General features: G+C 47.1%; 1 protein-coding gene across 2 annotated transcripts in view; it reads right to left on the bottom strand.

Annotated features, from left to right (window-relative positions):
* Auts2 (AUTS2, activator of transcription and developmental regulator) overlaps positions 1-13,109 on the bottom strand; it is a 1,102,717-nt gene that overhangs the window by 37,065 nt on the left and 1,052,543 nt on the right. For both annotated transcript variants that reach the window (XM_026784894.1, XM_013350687.2), the window contains exons 7-8: positions 2,723-3,215; positions 125-372 (exon numbers count right to left, since the gene is read on the bottom strand). In XM_026784894.1, coding sequence (XP_026640695.1) covers positions 125-372; positions 2,723-3,215 — 741 coding nt within the window. The remainder of the gene's footprint in view (positions 1-124; positions 373-2,722; positions 3,216-13,109) is intronic.

Raw genomic sequence — 13,109 nt, 5'->3', positions numbered from 1 at the left:
CAAAGGAGACTCCAAGAACACACCCGAGAGGGGTGAGAATTGTGAAGTAATGCCGTCCAGGGGTGAGGTAACTGGCAAGCGGCACCAGGAGTACGGGTGTACCAATGAGATTGCCTCCTCTTACCTGAGTAAGTGCTCCCTGCGGGATGCCCGGGCACCTGCAGACTTCCAGACGTCAGCGGTGGGGGAGGAGGCAGAGCAGTGGGAGGGGCAAACATATTGGGGTGATGTGAGTGGGCAGGGGGCTGGAGGGTGGGCGTGAAGCTGTGCAGGGGGCTGTGGTTCGGCAGAGAGAGGGGAAAGGGAGAAGCCGAGGGATGGTGGGAGATGTGAGGAGGGGCTGGTTGGGTCTTGGCTGGAGTACTGCTTCTGCTGTTAGAACAAGAAAGAAAAGAGAGGAAGTCAGCATGACTTTTGCATCGTTCAGTATTTTTCTCACTATGTAACAGAGGGTGACCCTGAACTCACGATCCTCATGCACCCACTTCCCCAGCACTGGAATCACAGTTGTGCACTACCACGTCCGATTTATACCGTGCTGGGGATGGAACCCAAGATTTCATGCCCACCAGACAAGTGTTCTACCAAATGAGGTATAGCCCCAGGTTTACTTTTCAAGAAGGAAGTAAGGAAGGAAGGATAGAGGGAGGGAGGGAGAGAGGAAGGAAGTCCTTGCTGGGCTGGAGAGACAGCTCAGTGGGTAAAGGCTCTTGTCAACAGTCTCACTTCTAGAACTCAATCTCTGAGACCCACATGATGGAAAGAGAGAACTGAATTTTACAAATTTTACAAGATACCCTTTGACAGCCATTCCTGGCATGTATGTGCCCATACATACAAATACACACATATAAATAAATATATAAATGTAATTTAAAAAAATCCTACTCCCTGCCTATAGCCATTCCATATGCCTGCCTGACCCCTTCCTCTTCATCCATGTTCCCTGGCACCCAGAAGCCCTATGAACCACAGATAACTGTGCCACCATGGCTAATGGATACAGAAGCCAGGACCCAAACAGCTGTGCACCACCCTGACTACTGGATACAGAAGCCAGGACCCAGCAGCCCTGTGAATCACGGACAGCTGTGCACCACCCTGGCTACCGGATACAAACGCCAAGAGTTACTGCTCTCTTTCTGGATGCACCTCCATACCCTGCTCAGATGGCTCCTCCTGCCTCAGTGTCAGGACCCCTCTTTTCTCTGCTGCAAAAATTTCACACTAGCAGCTGAGCTAAGAAAATAGAATAAAGTGACTTTCTGAGTCCTGCCCTCCTGACACTGTCACCTTGGCAGCACAAGTGAGGGGTAGGGCTAGGTTGGGCTTCATGTCCTGTGACGTAACCAACCGTCTGGGCATATAGGTGAGACTTGACCCAGATTAGGTTAGCCGAGTTGGGAAGACCCACCCTGACAGTGGGCAGCACCATCTCATGGAATGTGGTCCTGGACTGGCCAAAAAGGAAAAATTGGCCTGAGCACCAGCACCCATCTCTCACTGCTTGCCGGGCGGTGGTGGCGCATGCCTTTAATCCCAGCACTTGAGAGGCAGAGGCAGGTGGATCTCTGTGAGTTCGAGACCAGCCTGGTCTACAAGAACTAGTTCCAGGACAGGCTCCAAAACCACAGAGAAACCCTGTCTCGAAAAACCAAAAAAAAAAAAAAAAAAATCTACCCATCTCTCACTGCTTGGACTGTGGATGCCACATGACCAGCTGCCTCACGCTCCTGCCGCTGTGCCTTCTCTGCCACAACAGACTGGAACCTCAAACTGAGAGCCAAAAGAAACCCTTCCTTCTTTAAACTGCTTCTGTCAAATATTTTATCAAGAGCAATAAGAGAAGCAGCTCACACCACTCTTGTGGTTCAGAGGACCGTGAGGTGGACCTGACCCTGCGCAAGCAGCACAACAAACGAGTCCCTAAACCATCAAGGTTACACAGTGACGAAGATGGAGCCTGGGGACAGCGGTGGACCTAGAATTGGGACCCTGCAGGCTGATCTCTCCCTCTTCTTTGTAGACTTATTTGAGCAACTCTGTCAACTTCCCTTGGTGAGGCCCGAGAGTCAGAAGGAACTTGGCTCTCCAGCAGGGATTTTCTCTCAATAGAGCTGGGTGACCCACAGCAGGAGAAAGAACCTAAGAAAAGAAACCCTAACTCCGAGGGCCCTAGGCCTCTGGAAATACCAGCACGGCTTTCTTAAAATGTGCGCCCCACCTGAGGCCCGGGCCGGCCTTCTCAGACTCTCTTGGTGAAGAATCTTCAGGTGTGCCTCAGCTTGCCTGCCTTGCCCCCAACCCTGCCATCCACATAGCTGTCCTGGTACAACCTCCAATTTCTGCCCATTTGTTTGTTTCGAGACAGGGTTTCTCTGTATAGCCCTGGCTGTCCTAGAACTCACTCTGTAAACCAGGTTGGCCTCAAAGCAATCCACCTGCCTATGCCTCCCGAGTGCTGGGATTAAAGGCATGTACCGTCATGCCTGGATCCTTCTACCTTTTTTTTTTTTTCTGAAGCCACCTTCTCCTCCTTCCTATATTATTACCTCAAGTTCCTGAAGTAATTTTACCCCACCCTCACACCCTACCAATGTCCTTAACACCCAACCCAAGAGACCCACTGATTGAAAACCAGGACGAGCTGCAAACACACAATCCTAACGTCTCCCAGCTCCTGACCGGCGACCCCTGTCCCAGAAAGATTAGGGTCACTCACCTTAAGCTGTTGAGGCTCAGGCTACTGCTGTTGTAGGCCGACAGTGGCTGAGAGAGGCTCTGGGAGAGGCTCTGGGAAGAGGGATGGGACTGCACAGGCGGAAGGGCCTGCGGGAGCAGATGGCTGGGGGACTGCGACCTGGGCGGCCGCTGCACCTGAGGCTGTGGGGCAGGCTGCAGCTGGGCTTCTGGGGGGCCTTGGGCTGGCTGGGTACTTGGAGGAGGAAACTGGGGCGGAGCCTCCGTGTGCTGGACCAAGTCGGGGTCTGGAGACGGAATCTGGAGCTGGAGTTCCGCCTGAGGCTGCGACGGTAGCTGGGGGAGCTGAGGGAGCTGAGGGTGAGAGTCTTTGAGCACCACGGGTTCAAAGACGGGCTCTTTGCAACAGTCCTGGCTCTTCTCCTGGCTTCTCTCTAGACCCGAGATCTTGGGGACAATCGGCCCTGCATCTTGGTTGTCGTGTTCGGGCAGTGGTCCAACACCTAACTCTGGATCTGAACGGGAGAGAGAAGAGACAAAAACAGGAGACTGTGAAAGAGACCAAGGGACAGAGGACAAGCAATCTTTAAAAGGATGAAACATTCCCAACAAGACTCCACATCTTCCACCTAGCACCCCGATTCCCATAGTTTTTGGTAATGTACACCGTTAGTAACTTCAGCTCCCTGGGATCCGACCCCCTTTTCTAATCTCTGGAGGCACCAGGCACGAATGTGGAGCGCAGACATACACGCGTGGACAGCAACCAGATGTGTATAAAAAATACATAAAAATGAAAAAAAATCCTAAAAAGATAAGTAACATAAATAGATAAAGAAAATAAAAGAAAGATACCACGTGAGTAAGTACTTCTGTATGTGTCTGGAGAGGAAATCAATGACAATATTGTCTCCAGAGAAGGCTAAGAAGTGACTCAGGGGTACACCCCCTTGGCTAGAATGCCACCTCCCCCAGTACACTCAAACCAAACAAACAGAACAGCACAGTGTGAGGCTCGAGGGGAAAGGAGTGGTCATCTAGTCATTGGGCCATTCGGTCACGGGAAGTCTTGTGATCGAAACTCTGTCACCATCTAGAACCTGTTCTACAGGCTAGCTGCACTGCGGCAGGGCTCCGTGAATGCTCGCTCACCTCGCAGGGACAAGGCCCCGGGGTCAATCCCAAGCAGAAACCAAAAGATCCAAAGACCGAAAATAAAAACAAGGATCCTTTTTGCAGTAACAAGTATCATGTAATCCTTTGGAATTTTCTTGTTAGAGGAAATCACGGAGCCTTTAAATTTTTGGTTGCGTAACCTAAATATTTTCAAAATGTAAAAAACTACAAATAAACAAAATAAGAGAGAGAGAGAGAGACAGAGACAGAGAGGAAAGAGAAAGAGAGAGAGAGGGGGAAGGGAAGGAATCAAATATCTAAGAAGCAGTTCTCATTAGCCGAAGCCACCTTCTAGGAGGAGGGTTTAGAATTGTGTACTGTGCTACTAGGCTGTGGCATTACTGGCTCTTTTAAAAGCGGATTTATTTTTATTTAGGTGTATATATGTGTACCTGTGTGAGCACAGGTGCCTACAGAAGCCAGAAGGGGGTTGTCACACATCTCTGCAAGCTGGACTAGCAGGCTATTGTGAGCGAGCCTCCCGATAATGGTTGCTTGGGAACTGAACTCTGGGCCTCAGGCTCCTAACCCCTGAGTGACTATCTTTGGGCCCCCATTACCGGTGGTTCAATCAATCGGATTTACAACGATGGGAGGAGCAAGGCAGCACACTGCCTGTTAGCTTTCTAGTCCTCACTGGACATGGCACAGCTGCTAAGACCCAGAACTGGCCTCTGTTTGGCATATAGAAATTTATATAGAATTTCTGGAAATGGTATCACTGTGTTTTGTGCATGCCCCTATCACCATCCCACTACATGTTTTGTGTGTGTGTGTTTTAATATCATATCTCTTCGTAGCCCTTTGCTGACCTCAAACTCAGTCATCCCCCTGCCTCAGGCTCCTAAGTGCTACAATTACAGGACCGTGTCCCCACACTTGACCTTTGTATTTCATAGTTAGAGCCTTACCAGGAGCTGTTCAGTACTTGAAGCAAATCATATTAAAAAGTGGGGAGGCTGCCCAGGGTACCCATGATGGTTAACCTTGACTGCCAAGTCCACAGGATCTAGAACTGCCGTGGACAAACCTCTTGGCGCATCTGTGAAGGAGTCTCTAGAGTAGGTTTAAAAAGAACCACCATCACTCTGGGCAAGAGCCATCCGGTATTTGGAGATTCTGGGCTGAATGAAAGGAGAAAGCGAGCTGAGCACTAGCATCCACCTCCCTCTGCTTCTCCACTGCAGATGCAGTGCGCCCGATGACTTCACACTCCTACCACCATGCTTTCCCGGGCTTGACTGGCTGTATCCTTGGACCGTAAGCCAAATAAAGCCCTACTTTCTTCAGTTGCTTCAGTTAGGTACACTGTCACAGCAGTGAAAAGGAACTAATACAGAATCACGGGTTAGAGTTGGGACCTGGCGCATGCCTTTAATCCCAGCACTTGGGAAGCATAGGTAGGCAGATCTCTGATTTTTGAGGCCAGTCTGGTCTACAGAGTGAGATAGTCAGATAACCCAAATAAACCAACCCACACAAAAGCAAAACAAAACAAAAAACCCCAAAAGATTGCATTTGTCATGGTCCCAGGTTATACAATCATCTGGCCCTTTTTAACAGCTTATGTTTATTAATTTAGTGGTTGGAGCATGCCACTTTGCATATGGAGATCAGAGGACAACTTCTGGAAGTTGGTTCTCCGGAGACCTGCATGATCTACCATGTGCATCTTGGGCATGAAACCTAGGCCACCAAGCTTCGCTAGCAAGCACCTCTACCCACTGAGCCATCCAGCTGGCCCACACTGACCATAACATCTTCACTGTAAGCACACATTTCCAGGCTTCCAAGTCTGTTATGCCATTATAAAAAATTACTTCTCTGTAATTTCTTCTTTATTTTTGAGACAGGGTTTCTCTATGTAGCCTTGGCTGTCCTGGAACTCGCTCTATAGATCAGGCTGGCCTCGAACTTCAAGCTCCAACTGCTTCTGCCTCCCAGTGCTGGGATTAAAGACATGCACCACCAGTGCCTGGCTACAAAATCTTTATTACAGCACATAAAATGGTACAAAGTTGAGGTTTGATGTTTTCCCCCTGATGAACTGCAGCATGTCTACAAGTCCAGCAATTTACTGCTGGAAGTCACGACCTGCAAGTGTCCTATGAAAATGCAGCAAGTCCTGTGAGTGCATTCTGCAATGTACACCACGCAGGAAGCGCTCAGTGTTTCCACAGCAGCTACAGGGAAATGGCAGAGCCAGATGTGGTGGCACACGCCTGTGACCCCAGTACTTGGGAGGCAGAGGCAAGTGGGTTAGGAATTCAAAGCCAGTCTTGGCCATGTAGGGAGTTGGAGGCCAGCCTTGGCTGAATGAGATCCTCTCTCAAAATCAGACAAGGTAGCCGGGCGGTGGTGGCGCACGCCTTTAATCCCAGCACTCGGGAGGCAGAGGCAGGTGGATCTCTGTGAGTTCGAGACCAGCCTGGTCTACAGAGCTAGTTCCCAGGACAGGCTCCAAAGCCACAGAGAAACCCTGTCTCGAAAAAAAAAAAAAAAAAAAAAAAAAAAAATCAGACAAGGTAACAAACAGAAACCACTTGAAGAAAATTAAGGAACATAAAAAAAACAAAAAAACATTGTCATTTTGGTCTCAATGCCGAAATTATTTGTGTAAACATATATGTGTGTGCACAAGCTGACAAAACCACATAGCAAAACATGGTTCTGAGCCTATGATTGCTTTTTTCTTAACATCTCAATGTTTCTGTCATGAAAATGTATTACTAGACAAGAAACAGAGAAAGGGGAGAATTACATTTTAAAAAGGGTTCCGTCACCCTCAAAGAATACACTGCTCCCAGTCTTAGAATTATCACCTAGTGACTAGATTCCTTTTATTTAAGTAGGCTACCAGAATGGCTCAGTAGCTAAAAGGCGCCTGCCACCAAGCCTGAATTTGATCCATGTTGTAGGATACAAGCAACACCTGTAGGCTTTTACCTGTAGGTGCCTTCTGGTCACCACACATATGTGATGATGTGCATGGACAAGGACACGCACACAAACACAAGCATCAAGGGTGACTTCTGTGGCTTACTGAAACTACCCAGGATGGGCTATTCTGACAGGGACCACAGCCCAAGGTCCAGAATGATCACACCTGTTCCACAGTTCCCTCCACCTCACCCCGGCACTGATCAAAGCGGCGGTGCTCTAGCTTAGGCCCGGTGCTACTGGTGCTTCGACATCAAAAAGGCATGCTACACACCGGCTTGAGGGTGGCCATCTGGGATGGTGAATCTTTATGGTCAACTTAACAGCATGTAGAGTCACCATGGAAACATCTCTGGGTGGGTCCATGCTGGAGTTTCTACCAAGTCAAACTGAGGTGGGAGGGTCCCCGAAGGAGGGCAGCGCTATCTACAGGCTGGGGTCCTGTGCTTCATAAAAAGGAGAAAGCAAGTGAACACCAGCGTTTATTTCTCCGTAATTCCCAACTGTGGATGTTGTGAGACAAAACACCTTCTGCCCCTGCCATCATGCCTTCCCTGTCATGATGGGCTGTCTTCCTTCCTTAAGCTGTTTCTGCCACGTGTTTGTTCCCAGCAAGAATGGTAACTAATGCCGTATGATCAGATTTTGCTACAGGACAAAGAGCCCTTCATGGCCAACCTTGACTGCTGAACATTTCATTTCCTTTGTAGCTTCTAGAAAATAAGAGTGAGGACTAGTGAGATACTCAGTAGGGAAAGGCACTTGCGGCTAGGCCTGACCATCAGAGTTTGATCCCCCAGAACCATGTGGTGGAAGAGGACCAAGTCCAGCAAACTGTCCTCTGACTTCTAGATGGGTGCTTGCGCGCGCGCACACACACACACACAAAATGTAATTTTTTTTAAAGATTAAAAAAATAGAGTAGTGAAGGGCCAAGTAGATGAAAGATCAAATCTAGAATAAAAAGAAGAGTGTGGCATCTACTGGGGCTGAGGCTGGATGCTCCAACAGTGTTTAAGAACCCCAGAATCTCCACCTCACATAAAGTCCTCAAGCTGTTGAGGATGGACCGGGAAAAGAGCAGGCAAGCTCTGCATCACATCACACACCCAGCACTGTGTAAGGATGTGAGGATGTCATTGCACATGTGCAGTGCAGACCTGGCTCGGTGCAGACTTCAGAAACTGCCAGAATGCCCGTAAAATCCTTCTTGAAAATGAAGCGACCCACATCATGCGGCAACCATGCACTCAGCTCGCTTTCTTTCCTGTATCCACCTCCCCAGGGCTGGGACAAGATGGGCGCACCACACTTAGCTGCGTTTGCACATCCCTTCCGGGACTCTGAACTCAGGTGTCTTCCCGCTTGCACAGCAAGCACGGGACCAACGGAACCAGCATTCACAGCGCGTTTTTACCGAGTTCTCAGAGCTGTCACATGTTGTGTGTGGTGCAGGAAGAAGCTATGCCTTCAGAGCTCCAACCAACACCCTAAGAGCAAACAGTGTCCTCTTGGAGTCCTGTCCCCAGGGGTTCACGGTGAGAACTGGGTTTCTCCTCAGGAGAGAAGTTCCCTGTTATGGCAAACGCATCCTGTCTATACTCCTGAGGGCCAGGGATAAAACTGTTCCCCATTCTGTTCGTACTACCTGCTACGGCACACATGGGGGCTGACTATAGCTAACCCACTGCGATCTGTCCGAGTGTTTCACGTATGAACACCACAGAAACTTCTAGAATGAATCCGAAGTTGCTCTAATGGTGACAGAAATGGAACTATGCCTTTGAATATTCAGTTAAAGAAAGGGTAGGCAAAGAAGAATTTCAATGGTTTATTTTCCTGAGTGAAGTTTTAAATTCCATCATCCTCAACATTCCAATGTGGTCACAGGAACACCATGTGTGTTGTTCCATGTGGGAGCTTGGTAGAAGCCCATCATTATCCTTGTGGGACCCTGAGCCTAGCGTTTCTTCTCCTCTTAATTTGTGAGACGGAGTGCCATATATCCCGGGCTGGCCTTGAACTCCACATGCAGCCAAGGAAAACCTTGAACTTCAGATCTATCAATAGTCTCTCCATTAGGAGATTATAGGTGTGCACCACAACACCCGGTTTATGTAGTGCTAGGATCAAACTCAGGGCTTCAGGAATGCCAGACAAACATGCTGCTATATCCCCAGTTTTCTTTTTCCTTTTAAAAAAAAACCAATCTAGTAATCATTAAGTCGACTTCTGGTGTATATAAGAATGGGCGGCTTGTGTACATGGCTATGTGGGGGTATATGTGCCTGGACACGGACATGGAGGCCAGGGGATATCAGATATCCTGTTCTATTACTCTCCACCTCTTTCTGAACCTGGAGCTAGACTGGGCCCAGAAAAGCACCAGTGATCCTCCTGTCTCCATATTCCCCTCAGTGTTGGGGTCATGGGCACAACCATAGAGCACTGGGCATTCAAACTCAGGTCCTCAGGCCTGCACAGTACGTGCTCTTACGTACTGAGCCCGATCGTCAGTCCAATCTATCCGTGCAACACATTCTTTGTAGGAAAATCATATCCCCTGCCATTTCCATCTACCTTTGCTTTGTTGGCCTCAATGGATCAAATGGATCATAAAGAGGAGAACACATTCAAACACAAGCTTGAAGCTACAAGTCTCCACAAGTGTAGGGTGGTAGGGTGTGGTAAAGATGGCTGACCTCAGTCATCAGAGTTAACCTGACAAAATGCTACAGATCAGAGTCTAGAGCCCAGTTAGTGGACATGTCACAAGGCCTTGCACACAGACGGCTCAGGTCACTGGAGAAGTTGAAGTGGACTTGAGGCCTGGAAACGACCCTGTCTTGACTGACTTTGTGTTCGGGCACATGTCCTTTAGGTAAGCTTGCAGACGGATGTGGCAGAGGGGAGTGTGCCATCTGTCTGCTTCTTCAACAGCTGAAGGGTGTGTCTGCTTGTTCTGAAAACATGACCACTGTCCCATCCCCTCCCAACTCAGTTCTCCATAAACACCCAGTTATGTCACCAATCTGTTTCACCACCCTACACTCTTCAGCGATATTTCTTGTCTACTGCTTGGGTAGTGTCTTTCTAGGAAGTTGCTGTTCTGATAAGCCACGCCCCAGCCCCTCATTGGAAGATTTTAGGCATGCGTTCTACAGCTGAACTACATCCCATCACTTGAAGGAATCTTAAAATTTTGGGACAAGGTCTTGCTAAGTTGCCCAGTGTGGCCTCAAATTCACTGTATAGTCAAGACAAGCCCTGAACTTGTCATCCGCCTACCTCAGCTTCCTAAGTAGCTGGTATTTCAGGCCTGAGCCACCACCTTTGACTTGGCCCCTTCCTTAAAGCTAGCCCACTGTCAACAGCCCCCCTAATGACCTGCTATGCCTTACTTGCTGCTTGTGGGGCTTAGGCACTAAATTTTAAACTAACACAGAACACACAGTTTTACATAACAATGCGTTACATCTTCTCCCCAAAATATAAACAAATACATGTGTATCTGGATACCAATACAATTTATTGCTGTTGGAATTTTACTACAACTTTAGCTCTTTTAAGACTTACTTTCTGTGTATGCATGCATGTGTGTATGCTCGGTGTGGGTGTAGGGGCCCACAGAGGCCGGAAGAGGGCATCAGGTCAGAGCCCTTGGAGTTGGAGCTACAGGTTTAGAGCTGGCAGACATGGGTGCTGGGAACTGAACTCGGGTTCTCTGCAAAAGCAGTAAGTGCTCTTAAGGGCAGATCCAGCTCTCCAGCTCTCCAGCTTCGGGTATTTTAAGATAGAAGGGGCTCTTTAAATCTTATACTTCCTTCAGTTCTGAACACAGCATCACCCACAGCCCAAATGCCTGATTTCTTTAACTACATAATAATCAATTTACAAAAACCTAAGCAAGTTTCTTTATAAATGCAATTCTAAAGGAAAAAAAATCACCATAATGAGAAAAACACTCAATAAACAATTACACATTAAGCCAGAAAAATTATGCCTCTTTGGAGTCGTTTCTGTAATTGGACAGTATACTGCAATAAAATAATAGCATATAATACAAGCCAATGGGAAATAATTAGATGTCATTTTGATGTTTAAGGAGCCATTTTCCATATATAATAAAACTAATGTTCTGCTTTGAATCATAAAGGATTCTAATAGCTTGGTTATTTTTGTATTACAAAAAAAAGTAGGGCAATCAAAAGCATAGAGCTTTTTAATAACCAGGGACGAGTGGGACCCTGCTGGTATCTGCCTATGGTGTGCATGCATGTGGACTCCACCACAGCCTACAGCCTTCATGAACACAAACACACAGAAGGAAAAGTAAATAAGAAAATATAAACAGTCTTACACCAGGGGATGGTTATGGTGAAGTGCCACACAGGATTTTTATGCCTATATGCTTTATATATTTGTTTTTAACTTGTGTGTGTGTGTGTGTGTGTGTGTGTGAGTGGTGCATATGTATATAGGTGAATGTGTGGATATGGGAGCATGTGTATACATGTCTGAAGAACAGAGATGTCTTCTTCAATTCTTACTTTTCCAAAGACTGATTTTCAGCCAGATGTGGTGGCTCATGCCTTTATTCATGGCACAGGTGGAGGAGCTCTGTGAGTTCAAGGCCAGCCTGGTCAACATGGAGAGGTCTAAGGTAGCCTCGTTGCTGTGTGTGTGTGTGTGTGTGTGTGTACAGTGGTGCACTGAATGTAGGTGACTCTGTGGGTAAAGGAGAAGACAAACTTCCCTATAAGAAGAAGAATAGGCAGTGACCAGACACGGTCATGGATGTACATGACCGCCCTAGTACAGGGAGAACAGAGACAGGCAGATCCCTGGAGTTTCTAGTCCTCCAGTCTCACAATCATTGAGCACCCGGTTAAGGGAAAGACGCTCCTTGAAAAGATAACACTGCTGGGCAAAGTGGAGCACGCCTTCAATCCCAGCAGCCAGGAGGCAAAGGCAGGCAGACCTCTGCAAGTTTTAGGCCAGTCAGGACTGCAAAATGAGACCCTATCTCAAAAAATAAACAACAACAAAATAATGTGAACAAAGATCAAAGAAGGCCCCAGATGCTGATGTATAGCCCCTACTTGGGGGTGCACGTATACCATGCGCACACACACATAAATACAAACACGCAAAAAGAAGGCCTGAGATGTTGGTCAGCAATGGCTGGCGTAGAATCTCAGGGAAAGGCTGGGAATGAGGCTTAGTGGTAGAGCACTTGCTGAGTACACACAAGGCCCCATGTTTATAATAAACAACTAGGAAATGGTAAGGAAGAATGAATTACATACAGAAAACTCAAACAAGGAGAAAGCCAGCTCAACTCGCTCTCATGGGATGGAAACAGGGTTTGGTCCAAACACAACAAAAATCTCTAACGTAGGAGCCAGCGGCATGGCTCATGGGTTAACGGCGCTTGCTGCCAAGCCTGATAACTTGAATTTGATCCCTGGTGGAAGGAGAGAACCAACTCTAACAAGCTGTCTTTTGACCTCACACATATGCCCATAATAAATAAATTCATTTAAAAAAATCTTTGGCATAGCAAAACAGACTTGGAATACATCCCATAAAACAAACTACATGAATTTTTTAAAGTTAAAATAAAAAAATTAAATTAAATTTTAAAAAACATTAATTTAAAAAAATTTAAAATTTATAAATTTTTTGATTTATAAACCAAGGGCTTCACTACAACTTCTAGAGCTAAGAAAAACTGTTATTATTTTACAGGGTTTTAAAAATGAGTAATTAGAGCTAGAGAGAGTGCACACCAGGCACAAGTACGAGGTGCACAAGTCTGATGGCCAGAGTTCCACCATCAGATCCCATGGGGAATCAGCGAGCAGACTCTAGAAAGTTTTCTTCTGACCTGAGTGCGTGTGCACCAGTGTACACACACCCCACCACCAATAATAAATAAATACATAAATAAATAAATAAAATTTGCTAGTTAGATATTTAATTTCTGATCTCTAATTTTTAGTTTTATAGATTTTTAAAATTTTTATGTATATGTGTCTATCAAGGTGTAGGCCACATGGGTTTGGGTATGTGTAGAGGCCAGTCCCCCGGAGTTGGACTTACAGGCAGTTTGAACCACTCAACATGGGTGGGTACTGGGACATCTCCCCAGCTCCTGGGGCTCTGTCTGGCCAGCCTAGCCTAATCAGTGAGTTCCAAGTCAGCGAGAGAACCTGTCTCAACGAGTGGATGCTTCTGAGCAATACCACTGTGTTGCTAACCTCTCTCTCTCTCTCTCTCTCTCTCTCTCT

Source organism: Microtus ochrogaster, chromosome 2, assembly GCF_000317375.1.
Source record: "Microtus ochrogaster isolate Prairie Vole_2 chromosome 2, MicOch1.0, whole genome shotgun sequence".
In the NCBI taxonomy this organism is placed as follows: domain Eukaryota; kingdom Metazoa; phylum Chordata; class Mammalia; order Rodentia; family Cricetidae; genus Microtus; species Microtus ochrogaster.
This window is presented reverse-complemented; position numbering and strand designations above follow the sequence as displayed.